The sequence below is a fragment of the Rattus norvegicus genome, chromosome 4, assembly GCF_021556685.1.
Source record: "Rattus norvegicus strain SHRSP/BbbUtx chromosome 4, alternate assembly SHRSP_T2T, whole genome shotgun sequence".
Classification (NCBI taxonomy): Eukaryota; Metazoa; Chordata; class Mammalia; order Rodentia; family Muridae; genus Rattus; species Rattus norvegicus.
Genome location: NC_141537.1, coordinates 61,981,411 through 62,005,619, shown reverse-complemented (window position 1 = coordinate 62,005,619; position 24,209 = coordinate 61,981,411). Strand labels below are relative to the sequence as shown.

General features: G+C 41.7%; 1 protein-coding gene across 1 annotated transcript in view; it reads left to right on the top strand.

Annotated features, from left to right (window-relative positions):
- Positions 1-23,563, top strand: part of LOC134486671 (uncharacterized) — a 43,310-nt gene extending 19,747 nt beyond the window's left edge. The window contains exon 5 of the mRNA XM_087659706.1: positions 21,331-23,563. Coding sequence (XP_087515832.1) covers positions 21,331-21,359 — 29 coding nt within the window. The 3' untranslated portion in view covers positions 21,360-23,563. The remainder of the gene's footprint in view (positions 1-21,330) is intronic.
- The last annotated feature ends 646 nt before the right edge of the window (positions 23,564-24,209 follow it).

The window sequence follows — 24,209 nt, the reverse complement described above, 5'->3', positions numbered from 1 at the left end:
ATATATTACATATTTCTCTCTTTTCACAACACAATGTGTCTGAGCTTCACTGGGGACACAGGAGTTCTAATCAATAAATGTGAGTAAAGTGCCCTGATTAGAACCTCCAGGCTAAGAGAGGCCACAGACTCCAGGGACATTCCCACTACATAGCAACTACAGCTATAATAGCTGTGAAGGGCTCCATGAAGTCTCTTCTATCAAAGGTAGATAAAATTCCCTCAGTCCCACTATAATCCTTTAGAACTATCCATCTCTCCATCTATTACGCCCCTCCCCCATTCCTCAGCAACGCAGACTCATAGCTGCTTTTCGGTTGTGTTATTTGCTGTTTCTGGAGAGTGGGGGGGGGGGGAGAGGAGCCCTGTCTGCATCAATGAAGTGGGGAAGAGCCCAGGGTTGGGGAAACTGGGAAAGGTAGCAAGGCTGATTTTCCTCAGACAAGTTGAGGCACACGGACAATTTCTCCAGACTCTCAAGCTGGGATGTACCGTTCATGCTTCACAAATACATCTGCTGTGGGCAGGGGGAGGCCAGCTGCTGCTAACTGAAGTGCTCCAGGCATGGGAATCCCCATTGGCTGGATTATTGAACATCTTTGCTTTGGTTAGTCTGCTTACACTCTTTCTCTCAGTCTGCTTTCTTTCCTCAGCCATTTGAACATGAACATCCTCTTCCATTGAGTTGGTGATTCAGAAACCACCCAGGATCCTGATATAAGGATCACGCCATCTGAAATGCCAACCTTTATTACCTATAACCAGAAATGTGAGAGCAGGCCTCTATATATATATATATATTCTTGGTGGGTTTTTTTTTGTCTAAATCTGTATTTCTTATAATATTTATTTTTTAAATATTTATTTATCGTTTTATTTATGTATATGGAAGTTTCTTTGCACCACATACGTACAGCTGCCTGAAGAGTCTAGAGGGCACTGGGTCTCCTGATTATAGGTAGTTGCGAACTTCATGATGTGGGTGTTTTGGAACAGGACTAAATGCTTTTAACTGCTGATCTCTCTCTCCGGGCTTTATTTATGTCTTTTAAAAATGACTTTATAAAGTCAATGACAGATGATTCTAAATATATAAGGATTTAGGAGTTGCTTTCTGATTAATAACACTTTGCCATGTACCAGGCCCTGTCTCCTCCCTAATTGATTTCAGGCTTCCTTGTGGATCAGGATGGTTTCCTGTTAACTGATTCCAGTCCCTCTGCTGACAGCCTCAGTGAGTTTGGATGTTCAGCTTACTCTGCAATAATGCTTGTTTTATAACATAAATCTGTTCCAGTGCAGCTGATGGATCAGGGAGTGATTTGAGCATAGCACGATTTTCACGTCTACTCATGTGTGATTTAGCCTGCGAAAAACACCTAGGTGAACAGAGAAAGTTGCAAACAGCTGAACCAAATGGCATCAGAATGTATCAGAGGCACACAACTGCTTCTGATACCAACCAGAGACCTCAGCTCGCTTGGCACTGTAATTCACAACCATCCACGATTGGGTTTTTGACTCCATATTTGGTGTCAGGTAAACTTTCGTTATAATTAGGATCTTAAGTATCCCCAGGGTGGTTCTATTGAGATGTTGTGGAATCTTTGAGGGGCGGAGCCTACTGAGAGGTTCTTAGGTCATTGGGATCATGTCTTAGAAGAGAATAGTGTGATCCCAGTCTCTCTTGGCCATGATAGGAGCAATTGTGCTCTACCGTGACACTTGAATCGTCTGCTGTCTCACTGCAGGCCAAAAAACAATGAGTCCAACTGATCATGGACTAGGACTTTCAAAACTATGAGTCAGAGTAAATTTTGAGAGGTCAACTGTTTCAGGTATTTAGCTGTGGTTACAGGAACCTGACTTGACTCCCATGTCTTGCTTTGTGGTAACCCACAAGCTGCAGCCGTTCTTGTGTCCATTTTAATAAGCAAATCAAGACTTTGCCAGAGCAAATTGCCATTGTTACTTATCATAGTATTTATGGATTTTTAAAAGCCCACTTTAAGTGAGTTTTATTGATTATTATTGGGGGTGGGACACGTGACATAGCATGTGTGAAGGTCAGAGGACAACTTTGTAGAGTCACTTCTCTACTTCTACCCATTTTTAAGTAGGTTCTAGGGATTGAACACTGGTCAGTATGTACCAAACACATCTTACTAGCCCATTAGAGCCACTTTTAAAAGGCTAAATATGGTGGCACATGGCAGTAATCTTAACATTTGGATGTTGAGGAAGAAAGATCAGAAATTCAAGGTTTCAAGGGTAGTTTGGGTTACATGATTCCCTGTCTCAAAAAGGTACCAGATTATAAGCATAGGGTGTGTGTTATGATGCTGAGGTATTCCCATAGCGTAGTGGTCACCATGCTTACCAACAAATGTGTTAGGATGAAGCTTTTGAGCGTTGTACTTTACGCTTCATTTCTCCCATAAGATTATGGTTTTTAATCTCATAATTTTTTTTTACTTGATGACTATTAGCAACCTCTATGTTGCACTACAGAAAAATTGAATATAACTGGGGGGAGGGTACCCGTGAGCCTCATTCTAATCAGCTGGGAAAGTAAGATAGTTCTTATTATAGAGAGAAGGGATCTTACTGAATACAAATGATGCTTGATCTGACAACAGACAAGGCCGATTCCTCACCAAACGTGCATTACCCACAAAGAACACTTCTAAAAGGTGCCTTCTACTTTAAAGAAACAGAAACCTGACAAGATTTCAAATAGGCATATTGGTCTGCTACACAGACCATGCCCTCACAGTCTGTGTGGCATGTCCTGGGATACAGCGGCTGTGTTTAAAGGCACATGAGGGGAAGGGCTGGCATGCATTCAGTCCTTAAGATAGAATATGCGGGCTACAAGCCTTCCCTTGTTTGGCATTCATGCCCCACTGCTCCTACACCTCCATGTACCTCCTGAGTCTTACCATGTAGGAGATGCTTATCTGACACTCGGGAGACATCACAGACTCCCTGCTCCCCTGAGGGATTAGAGCTTCTGGTACAGGGAGCTAGACAGTAAACAAATAGATCAACATGCCTTCTGCCAACAGGATTACAGGCTCTAGAGAAACATAGTGCTAGAAAGAGGTCTTGGAACAAGGGGGACAAGTGGGAGGAAGCAGGCAGTGTTGTCACCTTCGTTTCTACAGAAGAGGTAAAGGGAGGAGGCCCACATTGCTCTGATCCATTGGTGGACCTGCTAGGTGGTGGGAGGGAGGGAGGCTTTTGTTTCCTGGCCTATGGGGAGAAGAAGACAGTATAGACAGGGTGGGCTGGTTTTCTGTAGAAGCCTATCTTGCTCTACCACCATGTAGCTTCCATGGTCCATATGTCATCTTCCTAACCATGGTATCCTCTTTTCCCCCTAGAACTCATTCAGGGACCCAGAGAAGGTTCTGTGATAAGAACTGTGTTATTTTCACAGGCTGGTATATCAAAGTACCAGGAACTGGGTGGTAGGAAACCATCGAGGCCTATTACCTTCTGGTTCTGAAGAGGAGAAGGTAGAAATCAAGGTGTTTGCCTAGGTAGATAAATCCTTCCTCATTTACTTAAGCTTCCAATGGGCTTACATATGTATGGTCCCATCTATGTCTCTTTGTTCATATGGTATATTTCTGTGTGTCTCTCTGTGTCCTAACCTCCATACCTGAGGACGAATACTAGTCATGTTAGATTAAGACTCATAATCTAATCTCGTTTGTATCCACAAAGATTTTACTTCCAAATAAGGTCATAATCAGATACTTGGGGCTAGGACTCCAACACTTAACCTCCTAACAACGACCATACCGCTCTCTTGTTCCAGCCCTCTTCCTAGCTTCTTGTTTCTAAGAACTAGTCCAAGTGTACTAACACCATTCATGAACTTCCTAGCAAACCTGTGCTAGCCAAATATCCCAGAAGAACAAATTAGAAAGAGAGAGGCTTCCTTTGGCTTACAGTTTCAGAGTTTCAGTCACAGTCTTTTGGCCCAATTATTCCAGGCCTGTGGGGAGGCAGGGTCACAGGCTGGGGAATGCATGGTAGAGCTCAACCTCCTGGTGACTAGAAAGGACAAGAAGGTTTAGCATCCAATCCAGATGTCACTGGACCTACTTCCTATAGCTAAGTCCCAACTCCTAAAATTTCTACTACTCTCCAGTGTGTGGAGAGCCAAGCCTGCAACAGATGAAATTCTGGGGATGTTTACCCTCCAAACCTAGGAGTATAGCTTTGGCGTCAGGTCTTTGCTGCAACTCCATTGTGCTACTGCTTCCTGGGTCAAAGTCCTCTTAGACTTTGCTCCCTGAGCTCTTGCTGAAGACTATGAATTCTTTGTTTTTCAGATTCATTTGTGTGTGTGCGCGCATATGTGTGGGTGCTCCTGGAGGCTAAGAGAGGGCTCCTGATTCCCTAGAGCTGGATGTGAAATGGTTGTGGTCCCCAGAGTTCCTGCTGGGAACCAAACTCAGGTCCTCTTCAAGAGCAACAGTACATGTGTTCTTACCACTGAGCTATCTTTTCAGCTCTTGTTTCTTAAAGCTAGTACTCATATCATTCTGGCCTCATCTATAGTAAATTCTCTAACCAAAGCCTTGTCTAAAGGGTCTAGTCTAAAGGAGTTTAGACTGGTGAAGGGCATGGCCTTTATGAGACCCAGTGTGGATCTGGGCTTTGTTTTTGCCATTTTCTAACTGTATGACCTTGAATGAATTCCTTGTTCCTTTAGGGCCTCAGCCTCTGCATCAATAAAAACGTGGATGAGAACAGCGCCAATCTCCTAAGTTGTTGTGAGAATTAAATGAAGCAGCTCCCGTGGAGTGCTCGGCATGAGGCTCGCACATTTGCTATTTCTGTTGTAAATTCTGAGGACTTCGATTCTTTCAAATGCCTCTTTTTCAGGTAGTGCCAGGACGAGTCATAGGTGCTTCCAGAGGAACAGCCATCAAGGCCAGGACACTAGGAAGGGGCAGGGCCATGCATATGGCCAGGAGTAGACCCTGACACAGGCACGTCCAGAGACACGGCTAAGAGGTATCATCATCTGTACATGAAATTAGAGACATATTGTGGTACCCACCCACCCATGTGCAGAAAAGCACTTTAATAAATGAATGGACTGTTGAATAAGTGTAGGATGAAGAAGTCGTAGGAGGAGCGACAGATTGGGAATAGCTCTTGGTAAATAATTATGTAAAGTCAGAGGTAGAGTGGGTGGGGGTGGGGAAAGGCAGGTGGGCTTCGGGAGAGGTGGGAGAACATGTAGTATATTTTGGCCAGTTCTTTCATTTTTCCTTATGATATTTACTGTTTATCGAATAATATAGGCTTACCAGATTGAGCTTCTATTATGTCTAACAAGAATCAGCTTAAACTAACTTTAACAGGAAGGGGACGTTATTAAGAGAATACTACATGTATTGCTCTTGAAGAGGACCTGAATTTGCTGCTCAGAGATAAGAGTTTCATGGAGCCCAGGCCAGAATGGAGTAAGGAGGCGGCATCCAACTTCATTCTGCTTTGTCTTTTGTCTCCTTTTCTTTGATCTTTGCTCCTCTTCCAGATCTCCTTTTGAAGACTAACTTGTTCCCTACTGCCATCACAGCATGTGGTCTTATCAGCTCCTGATTCTGTGAGACTTTAGTATTCCTTAGCACCCATCTAATGCTGAATCCTTAGGGGAAAGCATTTACCTAAGTCTGCTTGGTCAGCTGCCCACTCTGGACCATAAAGTATTCAAGAGCTGATAATTTAGCTTTCACCTCTGCATACGTAAAGACTAGATATATAAGACCCTGGGTTCAGTCCTCAGCTCTGGAAAAAAAAAAAGACTAGATATATAGAGGAACCTCTCCAAAGAGGAGGCTGGTGGAGGATCATAGCAAATAGCCCAACTCGAGCTGTGTCTGACATTAGATTGCTGTGACAAAATGCCAGGCAGAAACCACTTTATAAAGGCTGATTTATTTGAGCACTGTGTCAGAGTGTTTAGTCCAGCAAGGTGAGGAAGGCATGGCTGAGCAGCTCATATGGAGGCAGCCTCCTGTGCTAGAGATTTTGAAGGCAGTGCTTTTTGGAGGATTGGAAGCAAAGAGTGCTTCGGGTAGCTACCAGGGACAATACACCCAAAGGGACTAGCCAGTTGCCTACTTTCTCTGGCTGGGCCTCAACCCTCAAAGCCTCGAGCACTTCTAATACTAACTCCACCCATTCAAAACACTGCAAACCCACACTGCAAAGAGCCTTTTACAATGAGGTGGTCTGCTGTGTACTTTGATAATGGTATTTTAAAGATCTTCACCACAATTTACAAAGAGGTCACCAGCTTTTTCAATACACTGGTTTAGAATCTGAAGCTTTGGGGATGGAGAGATGGCTCAGTGGGTAGAATGCTTGGTACACAAGCCTAAGAACCTGAGGTTAGATTTCTTTTCCCTAAAAAAAGATAGTTAGTAGTGGTCATGGATGTCAGTAACCCTAGTGACAGAGAGTGGAGACAGGTGGTCCCCGAAGAGTGCTGGTTAGATAGTCCAAGCAATCAGGGATCTCCAGCATTAGTAAGAGATCCTGTCTCAAGAACATAATTCAGAAAGTGGTAATGGGAGATATCCAATGTCGTTCTGGCTTCTACATGCACACATATACATGTGCATACGCATCTGCACACATGTAAACACACTCACATGTATGCATCATGTACAAATACACTATACTATGCATTCATGCCTACATATACTAAAAGAACATGAGACCTGTAGTGACATCATTTGCTTAAAGGTGTTGTTCTATAGGGGATTTAGGATATTCATCTATGATTTAAGATGCCTTTAAAGTACCCTGCTTGAGTTGATTTGCCAATGCCATTGTTAATTGGTGGCTAAAGATGGGCTAATTAAGTCTATATTTTTATTTATAAATCAGAAATAAAGCAGTTGCAAAGAAGTCATGCAGAGTCATACTAGCCCTCCCTGCTGTGAGTGTAGTACACTTGACTGCAGTTGGCTACCCATCTCTCAAGTTCTAAGGCAGACCCTTGCCTTTTATTCTGGGTCTCAGCTGGGCACAGGGGATGTGAGGCCTTATGTATACCAGTATTTATTTGCAAGGCATTTGTCTGTGAGGCTGAATCCCAGCCTGCAGATGGTCAGAAGAATACGTATTAGGGGCCAGCTCTCCTACTTTATCCAGTAGCTGATAATGGTATGAGAATCCTCACAGGGAAGGTCACTGATGCTTCTGCTTAGAGACCAGACACAATCACTGGATTATCTGCAACTCAGGCCTGCCTGCCGAGTAGCCAGGCAGAAGTGATTTACAGAGGAATAATTCCCAACAAGGGATTCTGGTGACCTTATAAACTAAGAGACTGAAGCAACTGGGCTCCTCTTTTTCTAGGGTGGAATTAATTCCACTTAATTCTCTACTGTACATTTGATATTTTTTTCTAAGAAAGAGAATACAGATTCTAGCTGTCTATGCCATTTCTTTGAGAGATTAAAACTACAAGTTTTAATAGTATAGGAGCTAGTTTAAGGAAAATGGAGAAACAGAAACGGTGTAAAAGGGAGGAAAACTGGGAAATCTACTTAAAGAGCCAAATCAAAACAAAGAAAAACAAAACAAAACCACTTCCATTTCTAGGGGCAAAGCTCTTTTTTGGGTATTTTTGAAATGTAAACATTTGCATTGTTTTGTGTGTTTGTGTGTATAAGTTTATGTGTGTGTACATGCAGGTATGCTGTACATATGTATGTTAATATGTGTGCCACAGTGTATGTGTGTCAGAAGGCCAGAGGAGAGCTTTGGAGAGTCAGTTCTTTCCTTCTACCTCTAACTGAGTTCCAAGGATTGAACTCAAATCACTAGGCTTATGTGGCCCGCATCTTTTCCCAATGAACCATCTTGCTGATTCTTGCAATCACAATTATTATTTTACTTATTATGTTTGCAGTGCAGCAGATCAACCCCAGGGTCTTGTATGTTCTGGGTAAAAGACTCTTATCATTGAGCTGTATCTTCAGCTTGTTTCTATTCCTCAGTGATTTGTTAGAAACAGGTGATGGGGACATGCGTTGGGAACTAGTAGAGAGAAATGACTTTTCCTCGTGTTTCTTTTTGCTCAGAGGATTTCACAAGTAATTTCTGGTAGTATCAGGGTTATCTTCTTACTCTACTGACAAAGGGGGATTCCACTGTCAAGCCAAGTGATGACACTCTGAGATCTCTTTGTTGGTGCCTCTCTAGAGACCAAGATTTGCATCAAAGGCTGATTCTATCTGTCTTGTACTCTGTTCTCTGGCTAAGATAGGAGGCAAGTCCCTGTCATCTATTCTGTAACTACCCTGATGGTTAGGTGTTCAGAAACCAGGGTTGGAGCTTAGAAAGAGGTACTTGGTCTAGAGTCTGAACTTGCCTTATAGTCAAAACAAACAGGAAAAAAACCTAATATTTTCATTCCCTTTTAATGCATGCCTAACTTTTTTTTTAAGTATCTCAGTGCTCGGTCTTGAAAGCCATGCCAAGACCACAGGATTATTAAATGGTGGAGAAACAGAGATCAGAAGGATCTTGGTTTGACTGTGTGGATTAAAGAGATTTATAAGGAAGCTTTCTCTGCCCAGACCCTAAAGTCTCCTTGTGGAACTATAAGAAATGTGGACCCCAAACCCCAAATCACGTGAGGGAGATAGAGTGGCTCTTTGAGAGCCAAGCCCATTCACCACAAAGGATAAACTAGGTTTTTACATCTTTATATAATTGCCTTCGAGCATCTATTAGAAAGAACTGGAATTCTGGTTAAGTATTAAGGCAGAGGGTCAAACTAGAGAAAAATCATTCCACACTCTGGAGAGCTAGGACCTCTTTGACTTGGCCCAGGCAACTACTAAAGCTACAAACCCTTGAGTGTTTCCCCTCTTCTTTTAAGGTAAAAGGCTTTGGAACTAGCCTTCTTCTCATTGATTTAGTTTGGAAGGGGGTATATTTGCCCAGAGGTCAATTCTGAAGTCTGTGTAAGAATGTGAGACTGTCAGCACCATCGAGATTTTTCCCATGCATGAAATGGAGTCTCTGTTGTACCAGGGTGACCTCCAAGAAGGGGACATGTACAGTTTCTAACCTAATTCTATTCTAATCAGTTAATATGCTTAGTTACATGTCAAAGGCGTTTCCTCCCCACCACCTACCAAAGACCCCAAATAGTATCCTACAGGAAATAGGAGTTCATAATAAAGTTCAAAAGTGATCACTGGGAACTACCAAGGATGCTTCCTGACACAAGGAATCCAGGTACTATTTATCTTGCTCTGCTGTCATGGAGAAGGACGTTACTCCAAGTATTACATCTGGTCTATAGCTACTGGAGCCTTACCCATTATACACAAACCACACAAAGCAAGACACAGAAAGGGAAGAAGATATCTCTCCTGCATTTACACTTTTAAGTTGACTTGTCATTATCATTGGTATATCCTTGACTAACTGTTAATTGCTCGTTTTTTTCCAAATGGTTGTACATTAAAATAAAATAAAATAAAAGTCTTATTAGTTAAGAGAACAGAAAAGTATGATAGAATCTTTTTTTAAAAACTATACTATCTGTAGGGGGGTGGTTCTGATGTTAAGGTCCTGTTCCCCAGTTGGTTCTTGATCTGTCAGTAAAGAAAACCATGGGTCAATTGCTGGACAGAAGGTACAGGCAGGACTTCTGGGTCCCTGGAGAAAAGGGAAACACAAAGGAGGAGAACAGAGATCGCCATGCTTTGGAGAGAGAACCAGGCAACCATGTGAGAGCTCAAAATGGAGTGGCCACACAGGCTTCTCCTACAGGTAGATGGTCAGGGGAGTTTAGCAACTGAAGTTTAGGGCAAGTGGGAGAGACTGAGATAAGAAACTGATAAGGGCATGCTTCTCCAGGTGGGAGATAGTAGCACCCAGCAATTGTGCCAAGAAGGCAAGTGAAAATGAATATTTATTTATATTAAAATTGTTGGTAAATATTCTAAGCATTACTTAGGTCTCTCATTGTTATGTACATAGTTGGATGAAAATGAATAAGATAGGCTGTTGAATCAGGGCGTTTATACTTCATTCCCTTATTCAATGAACATTTGATGAAAAAAAACTCTTCTGTATACTAAGTATGTGCTAATTTCCGGAAATATAAAGTCAAAACACAACTATGACATTGAAACAAAGAAATAAAAATAAACAAAGTAAATATAAGAACAGATATCAATAAAATTAGAAACAAAAGAGAAATAATACAGATTTAGTGAAACAAAAAGTTGATTGTTTGGTGCTGTTAATAAAACAGAGCTCTGAAAAGATTAATCAAGAGGGAAGAAAAATATAAATAAATAAAATATAGACTAAAGAAAAATAACTGTAAAGTCATGACTAAAATAATGACCATTATGAGTGTGTGTGTGTGTGTGTGTATATATATATATATATATATACATATATATATATGGAAAATTTTACATATGTATGTAAAATTCCAAAATGGGTCTAAGATAAAGAATTTAGAGAATGGAATAAAATTAGACCAATAAATGACAAAGAAATTAAAATGGAAACAAATCTCTTTTATTTTTCAATTCAACCCCTAGGGCCAGATAGTTTTATATTTCTATTATAAAAAAACTTAATTCTAACTAACAATTTATATATATATATGTATATATTTGTATGTGTATAAATATATACACATATATATATATTCTATGCAACCTAATTCCTGAAGTTAATGTAACATTTATTACAAAACAAAAAAAAGTAACAAGCAATAAAACTATAACTAAAGTCTTAACTGACAAAGTCCACATATCATGATCAAACAGGATTTATTCTTAGAAAGCATGGATAGTTTAACTACAGAAAATCTACCAATATTATTTACCATATTAGTAGACTAAGCATAAAATTTGTATTGATACAGAAAAAAGTAATCGATACAGTTTAACTATTCACTACCAAACTCTTAACAAACTAAGATAGCAATGATACAAAAAATATGTAGCAAACATTGTTATTTTGGATGTTAGATGTATTTTTTTTAAAGATTGAGAATAGAGTGCCATTAGCATTGCTTTGGTTTAAGACAATACAGAAAGACTGACTGCCAAAAAGGGGGAAAGTCAGAGGTTTAAAGGCTGGAAAGAAAGGATTAGACACTGCTGTTTGAAGCTGTTATCTGTCTAAAAATACAAGACAAATGGTTAGCATAAAGAAAACATTTGTGGGTCTCAGATCTACCTAGAACCAAAAAGCATTTTTCTACAGTAGTAATAATCAAATTTAATATATTTTACCATCAAGCATTATCCTCATCAGCAATAAAGCCAGAAGTAAACTTAAGAATAATCTGAGGATTCTACAGAGAAAATGTTAATACCGATATAATGTCCAGAGCAGTTGATGACACACGACACATGCCATGTCCAAATATAGGATTTCAATATTTTAAAGATGTCAGTTTATCTCTAACTAACCAATAAATGTATTGGAATTTTGAATAGAAGCTCTAATTTGTTTAAGAAAGCCAATATGTCTGTATCCTACAACTACATCAACTGAAAAGAGGGAAGAAATAGGTCTTTCCTATTAGGAGGGGCTTGAGGGATGTAAATCTATTTTAATTAAAAGCATTAATAAAAACATAATAGTAACAAAAAGTAAAAATATATGGTTTCCTGTGACTAATTAAGACATTCAGTTAAGGTAGCTCACCAATCAGTGGGCTCAAAATGGGCCATTTAATTAGCAGATGGGTAAAGCCACATACCATGTGGAGAAGCAATAAGCCTGAGTCCCATAGTTCTGCATCTAAGTAAACTAGAGATGAACTAAGAGGGAAGGCTACTCCAGAAGGTCAATAGAAGACTATCTTTGAGACCTAAGGAAACATTTCTACAGAATAATTTAAAATAGTAGGAAGTAAGATATTTAATTATAATCACATCAAAAATTCAGGGTTTCTCTTGGATGAGGGATACCACAGAGAGTTAACTGGCAGGGATAATTGGGATAATTGGGATAACTATGTCTAAAATTGATGAAAGCCTGTTATCTAGAAAGCACGAGGCATTCTTGTAACTCAATAAGCAAAGGATGAGAATGGCAAATGAAATGGGAGCAAGGTTATGGATAGAACCACAGATTTGGAAACCCGAAAATGCTAACCAGCATTTACCAAATGAACCAAATCTATCTTTTAAATAAGAATTAAAATATCTCTTTAGCCTGCGAGAGAGACAAACCAAGATGTGAGACTATGTCCTGTGACCTGTACATCTTGAGTCCAGTGAGGGAATGAAGAAAGGACAGACACACAGACAGAGAAGCTGGGGTGAGGTGGGTTATGCACAACTCTGGTCAGGTAATACCAACTACCACAGCTATGCAGAACCTCAGCTTACATAGTGCACAATGCTGTGAGAGGAGTCAGCTAGTCTCAGTGGGAGGTCCCTGTAGTTGACTAGTCTCAGATTGTAAACACCAGGAGGAGGAAGATGTAATACTAAGTTTTTTTTCACATGCTAGTCACTTGTTTTATAAACATGGGTATGTGGGCCAAAGAAAGGCCTTGCCTTTCTAAGTCTGACTAAGGCACTGCCAGTTTTCCTTGCTCTGAGGCCTTGGTCCTTGACATGGCTGGCTTATGTCAGGCAATATGCATTCACCCACAGCTTCACTAGCTTATTCCCTACAACTATGGAAAACTTTGTGTTCTGCTGGTAGGAGTGTATATTTCTGCAGACATTCTGAAGGATAGCAAGCATAGCTTTCTCATAAATATTCAACTTCTAAATGTATATGCCATAGAATTTTAAGGGGACTCGGAGGGAATCTTGGTGCCAATGAATGAGAAGAGAATACATGGAAAGTGTGGCAGTACTCTACATCGTAGTGAAAACTCACAGGTTGAATATCTATTTAGCAATATTCAAAACACAATGTTAAGGGAAAAAGACAAAGAAGCAGATGAAGCATGTAATCTTGTGTGTTTATACAAATTAAAATTTCATGTGCATAAAAAGATTGACATTCTAGAAGAATGCATATAGTACACAAAAGAATTTCATTAAATCTGTAGTAATAGGAGGCACTGATTAGTGGTCCCTTTGAGAAAAGAGAATAAAAGGGAATAGAAAGAGAAAGAGACAAAGCAATAAACAGATAGAGACAGAGAGACAGAGAGACAGAAAAAGACAGATAAATAGACAGACAGATAGGTAGATGATAAAGAGGATAGATATATGTGAGAGACAGACAGACAGACAGTCAGAGAGACAGAGAGAGGGAAAAGGGAGGATGCTTGAATGAACCTGTCAGGAACTAGGACCACGGTTGAGTCAGTTCTCTGATCCAGTATCTAGTAGACTAGAAAAGGAAAAGGAGGTGATTAAATAAGGTCCCTAGGACTTAGATTAAAGGAGGGAGATGTACAATGATTTAGATCCTATAGGACAATTCTGCTCTTGGTAGCATACTGATGTGAATGATGGCTTAGGGACTACCACTAAGGTGGGTTCTGGGAAGATGAGGAGTGCACTTGTAGACAAGATATGAATGGGAGATATAGAAACACCAATCATATATAGACATAAATACATACTCATAAGTATATACATAAATATAAATAATACAATTCACAAAAAGAACAAGAAAGAATTAAATGTGAAGAGCTATGAATATATCTGATAAGAATGCAAAGGACAAGAAATGATCAGTCCTGAGAAAAACACATCAATAAGCCCAAAGCGCTGGGCAAGTGACACAGTCAGTCTGTGGCCACATCTAGTTTTACCCTGAAGCTCTGTCCAGTCAGATACCAACATGGCTAGTAGGAAAAATATGCTAATCAACAGATTAGGAACAACCCAAGACCCGTTAGAAAATGTAAACCTCTAATTTACATCCCAAGAGTGGAAGTGAGTCCCTTTAAAACCAGCCCCGCCACCCTTTATAGAAAGAACCATGGCATTTAGAGTCTGCCTCCAACTCTGGGGTGTAACAGGATGATTTATCATGGAAAATTATTGCTTGATCATCAAAAAGCAAAGGAAGTTGTCATAGCTTCCCTTCTTAATGGTATTTCGCACTGACCTCCTCCTCTACCCCCAAAATGAGCTTAAGGATGAGCAGGAAGCCCACCCAGTAGTCTGATGCTTGCTAATTGACAGAAGCAACCAACCATAAACACATTTTTCAGAAGTAAAGATAAATTCTGTAACTTTTTAATTAAAGCATAAAAGCCCATCGTTAAAGGTACATAAATCACCACGAAGCCTTTAGATCTTCGTAATATTTCGGGAGGTTGCATGCACATTTCCAGCTGGGTTCACTCCAAACTCAAAGGCAACAGGTTCAGGAGCAATAGGTAGGCATGGCTGGGAACTTGGGGGGCTGTGCTGTGGTGAGTAGCTGGTCCTGTGGCTGCACCGATTGGAGAGAAACGTGAGGATTCAGTTCTGCTTCTCTCTTAATCTCAGTCTGCCTTCAAAGTTCTGGGAAGTTTAGATGGTGACCAAGTATCAAGAGACAAGTCAAACAACTCTGTGGAGAAACAATCCTATAAGATGAGACTATAAAACGTCAAACCGTTAGCCTGGACTCCTCGAACTCAGCGGCGTGTAAGAGAGAAACTTGGAAAATATACTGATTTAAATGTTACAGCTAAATGTATTTGCTTTGACGGGGCCTTGGTTTTTCCAGACACAAAACCAAACCCAAGATGGCGAATGTAGTGACTCATACCTATAATCCCTGCACTCAGAAACCAGAGGCAGGAGGATTGCCACAAGTTTGAGGCCCGGCTGGTCCTCATAGGGCGTTACATAAGCTCCTTAGAGCTACATGGTGAGAATGTCTCAGAAAAAAAAAAACAAAAACAAAAACCAAAAATCAAAAGACAAAAAACAACCTAACAAAAACTATTCTTATATTAAAAAAAATCTATAAAGTACATTCCTATGAAATCACCACAAAACGCGCTAAGAATAAAACACAGAGGAAGTCAGACAAAACGGATGGAATTATGCATGATAACAATACTGTGAGTGTATGGATAACGCTTCATTCAAATTAGAGGGATGCCAAAATGTCTAAACTAAATTTTGTGATGTTTATAAAGGTGGAAAATAACAATTATAGTGTCTATAAAGCAATCGTGCGCTTATCTTGCTTTTTGAAAACTATGTATGGACTCGTTTTATAACAGTGTGGGGGAGGGGACAAACTCCTTTTGGACAGATATGTCTGGATGACTGGTCCTCTGCTGTAACTTAGTGTCTAGGTGTTGTGGAACTATACTTTTCCAAGTTTTGAAGTAAGATGAGCTTTGGGAAGGAGGTTGCTATTCAGGTCTTCACTCTGGGGCACCCATGGTTTATCTGTGTCCCATGATGCAGATAATTAGCATATAGCTCCAGTTTCTGGGGACCTCCCAGCCTAGCATGGGAAACAGATGAACAGTCAAATAGTTCCCACCGTATAGTTGTCCCTTCGGGAGGCTTCTGACCCAAATGTAACTAAGCTCAGTGTTATGCCTGAGGTCTCCAAATGTGATGAGAAACAAGGGGATCATCTATAGCTCAGTGTGATACCCACTGTTCTTGAGGTGTGGGGCATCACCACTGATGCTGGCAGTGGCTATTGGAAAAGAAGGACTGGTTAAGTCACGGAGCTGGCTGGATCTACTGGGAAACTTGATGTGATAACTGAAGTCTAGGCTTCAGGATCTAAACTCAGCCAAGACCCCCCTCCGTCCCTCCCTCCCTTCTTTCCTTCCCTTTCCTTTCTATCTATCTGTCTGTCCATGCATCTATCCATGCATCTATCCATGCATCTATCGATGCATGCATGCATGCATCCATCCATCCATCCATTACCTATGACAATGACAGCACTAAGTCAGGAAATTCCACTTTCCAGTTCCTCAGTGGAGCAACGTCCTTCTCTAAGGCTCACTGCCTGATAAAGCAAGCGAGGCTATGTGGGAGAAGGAGATCTGTATGGGGCCCATCCCTGGATTATTAAATCCATGTAGGTGGGGAGGAAATTGTCTCTGAAACATCCTTTTCAAGATGTTGAATAATCTTTTGAGAAAACTGAAAAGGGATTTGATGTAGAATGAGATTTGAAGGGATGTTGGAGATCACTGACCAATAGTTTACAGAGTGCTTGCAGGCTGTTTGAGGACTCTGAGCTCAAAGTTCAGATGCAAGTCCAGACTAAAATAGTCAGAGAGCCAAAAGCTCAATCCCACTTACCCCACGAGAGACAAGTTACATCAGTTTCCTCAGACTGCTGTAGCAAAGTGTCACAAATGAATGCCTTAGACATGTGTTGACTCATTGTGGAGGCTGGAAACCCAAGCTCGAAGTGTTGGCAGGGGAAGGATCTGTTTCAAGCCCTTTCTCTTAGCTTCTGGTGGTTCCTTGGCTAGTGACAGTGTGCCATTCTCTCAGTGGGAGTGTCTGCATCTAAATCGTCAACATAATGATGAGAGTGAGATGGGAATAGGAGCCCACCCACTCACTCCAGTATGACATCATGTTGGCCAAGTATATCGACAGTAACCTCCATCCCAACAAACACACTCACACTCCGAAGTATCGACTGAAAACTTCAAAATATGAATTTGGTGGTGGTGGTGTGGTGGTGGTAGGCTCAGGGCATAGTTAAACTTATAATATTGAACATGAAAGTAATGTATGTCCTTGCCTGGTAACGATGCCCCAAACCTGTGTCTACATCTCCTGAGGTAGCGTAAGAAACTCTCGTTGCAAGCTGCCTCCTACCTGATGCTTGGAGCAAGCACGGAGCTCTCAGGCATGCTTTTCCGAGCCCGGGCCTGTTCGTGCTCATTCAGTTTTCCAGTGTGCCTTATTGAACTTCTTTTTACGAGTCTTCTTTTTATGAGTGTCTGATCTGGTTATGCGTAGTTCCCTGTTGTGTGCCCCTTGCTTGCCTCTCTTAACAACAGAAAGAGCAGACCAACCTCTTGTCATCACTGAGCCAAGAATGAACAAATGCCTATTGATGGAACTAAACCATGGATTCTGACAAAACCGCACCTTGCAACCCATCTCACCTGGTAGGTTTATTATAAGGAGGAGTAAAGGGGGAAAGGGCAGAAGCTGCCTCTGAGTGGAGACGGGGAAGAAGGGGTTGGGGGAGGAAAATCCGCAGCTTTTTATCCAGCTGTGGCACACGCACAGGAAGACATGTAACTGGGGCGACAGTGGGAACTCATCGCCTCTGGGCACCCAGTGATGACGTTTCTTGTTGCCGGGTCCCTCGGGGCTGATGGCTCCCTTGTAGCCACGTCTCTCAGGGCTGGCCATGGAGAAGCCTGATTGCAAACACCTATGTCTTAACCCCTTGACCTCATCCTCCTGGAATATGGTCCCTGAGTGAAGGCAGACACTTTGTGCTCTAGGCTGTAGGGGCACAGGAAAGCCTGCTGGTGGAGCCTCATCTTGCTTGTTTTTTTTCAGCCTAGGAGGCTTCTAGGCTTCCCCTTTTGAGGCACTAACATTCCTTTAATAGGTTCTATCTTTGCCTAAGAGACAGGTGGAATCCATTGCTAGGACTTACAAACAAACTCTGACGGATGTTCCCAGGGTGTCTTGCTGGTTACCTGGGAAGATGACACTACATCCATTTTCATTTCAGAATGAGTCAGGACACGTATCATAAAATGTGAAAGATGGTACTTTTCTGTAAAGCAGATGTTTTTTTCTCTTTCTGTGAGTAAGGCCTCAGACTTGTTCTCTGAGACTGTGACTAACTCAACCAGGTTGGAGCTGGGGTGGGCAGGAAGGAGGTGACAACCAGCTGCCACACACTGATTTATATTCCACAACAGCCCATGTCGCGTGTCAATTGTGCGGGTAAACAGCTTCACTGGTGACAGATCACAGGGCCCGGCGATTTTTATCTTGTTAAAATGGAGCCTCAACAAAACAGATAAGCTCTGTGTCATCTCCGAGAATTAATTCACGTGTGTTTGGTTTATCTTTTGAGATGTTTGCTATGGTGTCATTTGGGTCTCCACAAACATAGGTAGGATGCATAACTCTAAATGATTTAATTTGCTTTTAGATGTACGTGGGTGGGAGACCTCTTCCAAACAAAATTATTTGAAAAATAAAATAGCACCAGGGCAAATGAAGAAATATATATGACAAACTGAAGAAGGAAGGCAAAATAAGAGGGGGAAAAAGTATGTGTGTGTGTGTGGGGAGGTCATTTTTATTAAATGCCTTAGCTTTGCTTTTGTATTTATCTTCCTGTGGCAGCGCCTGATCTAGTCAACAATGTGTAATTCTGTTAGCATTATCTCTCGGTTCATTCAAGAGGGGTTTCAGCCTGGACAGGCCGCATAAAAGACTATAGTGTTCCGGAAGCTTCTTTTTTTTTTATTTCTTCAGCAAGTTCATTCCTTTATCGGCAGCTGGCTTAAAAGCAACTAAAGGGGAGTCAGTTAAACCTTAAGTGAGATTTTTAATGTGGATTTTTTTTAAAAAAGCAAACCCAAAGCTTTCTGAGGGGAAGTTTAAATTAAATAAATGAATAATGCCTCCACAGCATGTGTAACTGATGGGTACTGTGGAGGGGCCTTTGTGTATAAAGGAGCCTCAGTATTTTCCACTTATTTATTGAGTTTTAATCATTGGGTTTTTCATGAGGAAAGTGATTCAGGTTGAATGATAGGATTCCTGGATATCTTAGCTGTCCCCCACCCCCGTCCCCCGGCAACCTTGTGACTCTGTTTCTCTGCCTGTACTCCCTGTCTTTCTTTGTCTTTAGTCCACCACAGAGGTGATGCTGGGAGGAAGAAAGGCCTGAGCTTCCTCAAGTGCCAGAAGTACCTGCAGAGGATGGAGAGGGCGGGCAGGAGGTAGATACAGGCAATTCTCATTTGCTCATGCTAATGGGACACGGGGCTCCCAGGGAGAAAGGAATCACAGGGGTAGAGCCAGGCTCTTCAGCTCGATCCTCCCCTCCCATGGGGCCTTTGGCCTGCTGTGTTGACAGAGTGTGGTTAGCTTTGCTTCCCTCCATTCTTTAGCCCTGTGGACTGTTCCTGGAAATGCCTGCCAATCAGAAAACAGGAAGGACAGACAGCAGGTAGTAGGAGATGCTAGGAGCATTGTAGTAGACTGGCCTGGGAGCGACTTGTACAGAGCTGGTAGTTCTGATCTTTCTTACTTTCTGGTACAGGGGTTGGAGGTGCTGGAAGAAGCACGTGCTAGGCATCTTTTGTTTTTGCTAATGGAATTGGGAATGACCATGACAGATGCCTGTCCTCGCCACTACAAATTGTAGGAGCTATGCAAGGGAGAACAGAGGCAGCCTTTTTTGAGGGCCCAATACGTGCCTAGTCTTGTGACAAATCCTCTATGCGCACTGCATTCTTTAAAAAAGTGTTTCCAACTTCCAAAAATCGGGCCTTTATGAGCAAATTTTTGAGCACTTCTAACATATGTACATGTATTTATTTATGAGTTATATATATGTGCTATTGTAATGTATTATGTATAATATATGCACAACTGTATATATTTTTAAAGAATGAGCGACATAAATAGGGACAGAAGTTACACTTTCTCCCTGCATCCCCACAGAGCCGTGGGCAGATGCTGGGTGCTCATAGCTCACTCTGGCAGTTTCCATTCTTCACAGCCTGCTTCACACGTAGGTGTTGTGGCTTCCATTTTGTAGATGAAGAACAGTGGCTGAAACTGTCTTAGGGATCTGTTCAGATCTGGGGCGATAGCCTATGTCTCTGATGCCTGGTTTAGGGTCCCTCCATCGCAGAGCTGTTCCTTCCTTCCTACCACCAAGGCCCTGGAGCTCAGGCATGAGTTTCTGAAGCCTATATCCCCCGCCCCTGGTCTTCTATGTAAGGTTCCACATTGGTCAAATCCACAGGGAATAACTGAGTGTTGACTGGTTCACGTCAATGTTAAATAACCCCATTCCCTTTTTGCATGGACTCACTTTCCCAGCCCCTCTTGCAGCATAAAATGGCCATGTGACCCAGTTCTGGCCAGTCAGATGCACAGGTTTCTGAGATGTCTTCTTTTGCTATTATATGGGAAAGCTCCTCCAAGAGAGTACCCCAATATCCCACTTCTCTCCTCTCTGTGTCTTAGATAATAATACAGAAGGAGGCTAGAGCTCAGGGTAGCCATTTTCTGAAAATAAGTCTAAAAACAAAAACTTGTCAGGAATAAGTACTAGAAAACCAGAAGGAAGCTGCCTCTTGGTAACCTCACTGTGTCCCTGCACTAGCCTACGGGACACCACGACCTTGTTGTTCTGTGAGGTGTGCTAGCATTAGTTGAGCATCTAGATTAGCACTTTGTTACTTATAAAAAGCCTTCCCAAAGGATACTGGTTCTGTTTCTCATCTTCATCTTCCACTTTCAACCTAATAGGGTCTGGGATCACTCAAGAAACACAACTCTAGGGTGTGTCTGTGAGGACAGTTCAAGAGCTTTAACCCCAACCTGGGTTCCCAGGTTGAATATAAAAGAAAAAGAGAGCTGAGTGCCAGGAGTCATCTCCCTGCATCTTAGCTATGGATGTGATGTGACTGTCCCGTCTTTCCTTTTGTGATAAACTGTACCTTCAAAGTGTGAACCAAAATGACGCTTCTTCCTTTCTTCCTCAAGTTGCTTTTTTCAGGTGCCTTGTCACGGCCATGAGATATGTAACTTAGTACAGTAAAAATTGTACCTAGATGTGGGTGGTTGACCTGATAAACCTGACCGTTTGGTCCATAAGCTTTTGGAACTAATTTGTGGGAGGAATGTGGAAAACTTTGGAGCCGTGGGCTAAATAATCCTTAGAGTGCTCAAGGCAGAGCTCAGCAAACCATTCGGATTGGAGTGCGGGCCACCGTGATGCTGACAGAACGTAAAGCAGTATAAATTGTTCATGGAGTTTCAGAGGAATGTAAGAACTATGATGTGAAGTGAGCTGGGAGCCATTCATGTTAGATTCTGGCAAATACACGGGCTCTATTGTACCAATGGCCCGAATACTACAGTGAGACTGGATTCCAAAGAAATGGACAGTTATTTGGTATAGGAAATTTCAAGACAGAATAATAGTTGATCTGTGGCTTGGTTATTGATTGATGCATTTACCCCCAGATTTCATCAGGAGGAGAGCATAGAGTTAGCTAGAAAAATGCAGAACAGGAATTTGTGCCAGTGAAAGATAAAGATAGGGTGTATTCAGACAAATCATCTATAATTGTTATAGAGATTAATACCATAAAAAAGAAAACTTACTTTCTTTTTTACAGGGACAATAAGAAAATCGTTCTGGTGGTAAGATCCTACCCGTCAAAGGCTCAACTTGTGAAAAAGCAAATTTGTTTGAAAGAAGAGAACCTGAACTGCTAATGCCATCGAAGGGCTCCCTGCCTGAGAAGAACTGGTTAGAGAGAGGTTTCCCAAGGCCCATCTCCCCAAAAGCATAGAAGCCACTATATGTCGTAGAAGGGAGCAGACTACATCTTGAACTAGCACAGGACTTGGCAACATTGTCCAGAACTTTAATGCTGGTCTTATAGATAGGCAAAATACATGATTTTTAGATCATAGAGGGTTGCCCCAAGGTTTCAGAAAAAACTGAGACGAGGGAACGTGTGGGGTTGAATTTCCTACAAGGAGGCCCTAAAATGCATTGTGTACAAATATGAAGGTAAATCCCAAATTATGCCAGAGACGCCAGGATGTTGGAGGGAGGAGCCAGACCTGTGGAGTAAGGAGGAAGGCTTCAGGACTGGAGCTTGCCCAAGTAAGATGCTTTGTGTGTTGCAGGTAGCCAAACTGGAGAGGCGCGGCTACCCAAGTCTGTAGAAGCCTGGATGATGTTACCACAAGCCCAGATGTCTGGCATGGAGCCATTATTGTATATGGGCAGTATAGGGGCGTGGAATTAAGATACTGCAGTCTTACTTAGAAGAGACATTGAACTTGACTCTTAAGACTTTGGGGGACTTATGGAGATGAACCAAAATAATTTTTTATTGTGAAATTAACATGAGACTTTAGGGGCCAGGGGTAGATTGTTATGATTTAAAGTGATATGTTTGGGTGCCAAGTTGACAAGGGGTGGACCTGTGATGATTGGTCTTGATTACCAACTTGACACGACTTGGAATCACCTAGAAGAGACATCTCTGCACATGCCTTTGAGAGTGTTTTCAGGGATATTATGCTGACAATAGACACAATGGGACCATCTAGCTCCTGCTCCCATTGTCTTCACTACAGCAACTCTAACCACCATGCTTCCCTGATCATGATAGACTGTATTCCCAAACTGAAGTGCAAACAACTCTTTTCTTAGATTATATTGGCTAAATGTTTGTTATAGCAAAGGGGAGATTGATGAATATTGTGGATTTATTTTTAGGAAACAAGCCTGGGTTCACACAGCATAAGAAATATTAGTACCCAACGATCTTTCTAGAGTGATAGCTGATTTCTTCTAACTCAGCTCTGTGTTCTGCAGTTATGGGACTCCATGTATTTGTGTGTTAGTCATGCTATTTGGCCCCCTTTCCTTTGTACTTGTGCTCCTACTCACCCTAATTTTATTTCTTTGGAACTATTATTCCCCTATACATCTTACCTCAGAGCCTTTGGGCCAGCTCTACCTTCCATTTTCTGTGACCTTCCCTGGCTAACTCTTATCACAGCTCAGACGTTATCATTTCAGAGCCATTTCTTTACCTTTCTCTATCTATGCTATGTTTTCATTTTCCTCATAGACCTTACCACCAGCAGAACTTGCTCGTTCACTGACCTTGTTTATTCTACCTAGAATGTGCAACAGAGGAGCAAGGACCTTGTCTGCTATGAGTTCCACTTCATTCCTGGGACCTAGACAAATGCTTGCCACACCATAGGTTCTTAGGCATATTTCCACAACAAACAAATAGAAGAAAGGATGAATGGACTTGCTTCTGTGAGCCCTTGGCTTCATTCCACAATGGAACATTTCAGTGTTTATGAAACATGGATACTCAAGTACAGCAAATCAGCTTTCCATGCCAAGGGCTAAAAGTGCACTATCATCAACTTTCCCCCATTTCAAGTCATAAACTTAGAAAAGCACGCATTTATGTCATGATTTCTTATGGAGGTGAGACTTATTTTTTGTTAAGTACTGGGACAACAGAAAAATAATGGATAGATTTATAAAAGGAATGGTTACAATGTGAACGTGACTGTGTGGCACCCGTCTCTTACAGTTCCTCACTCTCCCATGAACTGTCACCTCTTAGTCTCAGTAATGTGACTGTGATTGTATGCTTACTGTCCTCCCCCCGTCCCCACACACACTTACCTGAAAACCCCGAGGGTAGTGACTATGGCTGAGATAACTTTGATCTGCTGCACAGCACCATATGTAGGCATCCCATGTTGTTTGAACGGATGATACTGAACATGATATGAGTTATGCAAACTATCCAGTTGGCATACTTTCCTCTACAATTCCAATGAAATAAAAAAACTTTATGGTCTCATGAAAATCTCTGATCTTTGGAAGATGTTTTTATCAATGACACCACCTTACTATCTCTTCATTTTTCTCGATTACTTTCCCCTTCCTTATCCCTCATGCCTTCCTTTCTCACTCCATTCTTCCCTACCTCCCTCTTCTGACAAGACATATTATCTTTCATTGCATTTTCAAAGCACGGGTAAACATGAAGACTCAGGAGGATGAAGATGATAGAGCCTGAGAGGAATTGATGCTAGTCAATGGGGAAGAATCAGGGAGGTGCTTCTGTATTTCTTTCAGGAGAAGAAGATGATGAGGGGTTCACATTGTTCATGGTGACACAGGGGATGCACAGTCAGGAACAGCAAAGGGACATTTGGACTGGCAACTTGGAACTCCCGTGGAAGAAGCAACTTCAGATTCCTTCCCAGAAAGGTTCATTTGATGATGAAGCAATTTCCCCCAGGAGACAGGAGAGAATGTGACTTTTTAGGTGCTGAAGGACAAACCAGAGGAGGAAAAGGCAGCTGTTATTTACAGTTATCACAGTGTGGTCAGGTGTAGGATAACACCCACCCAGCCCCCAGGCTTACAGTTCCCAGAGTAAACTGGTATAAAATTACCTAGTTTCCATTACCAGAAACTTCTATGAGATCGTAAGGTCCT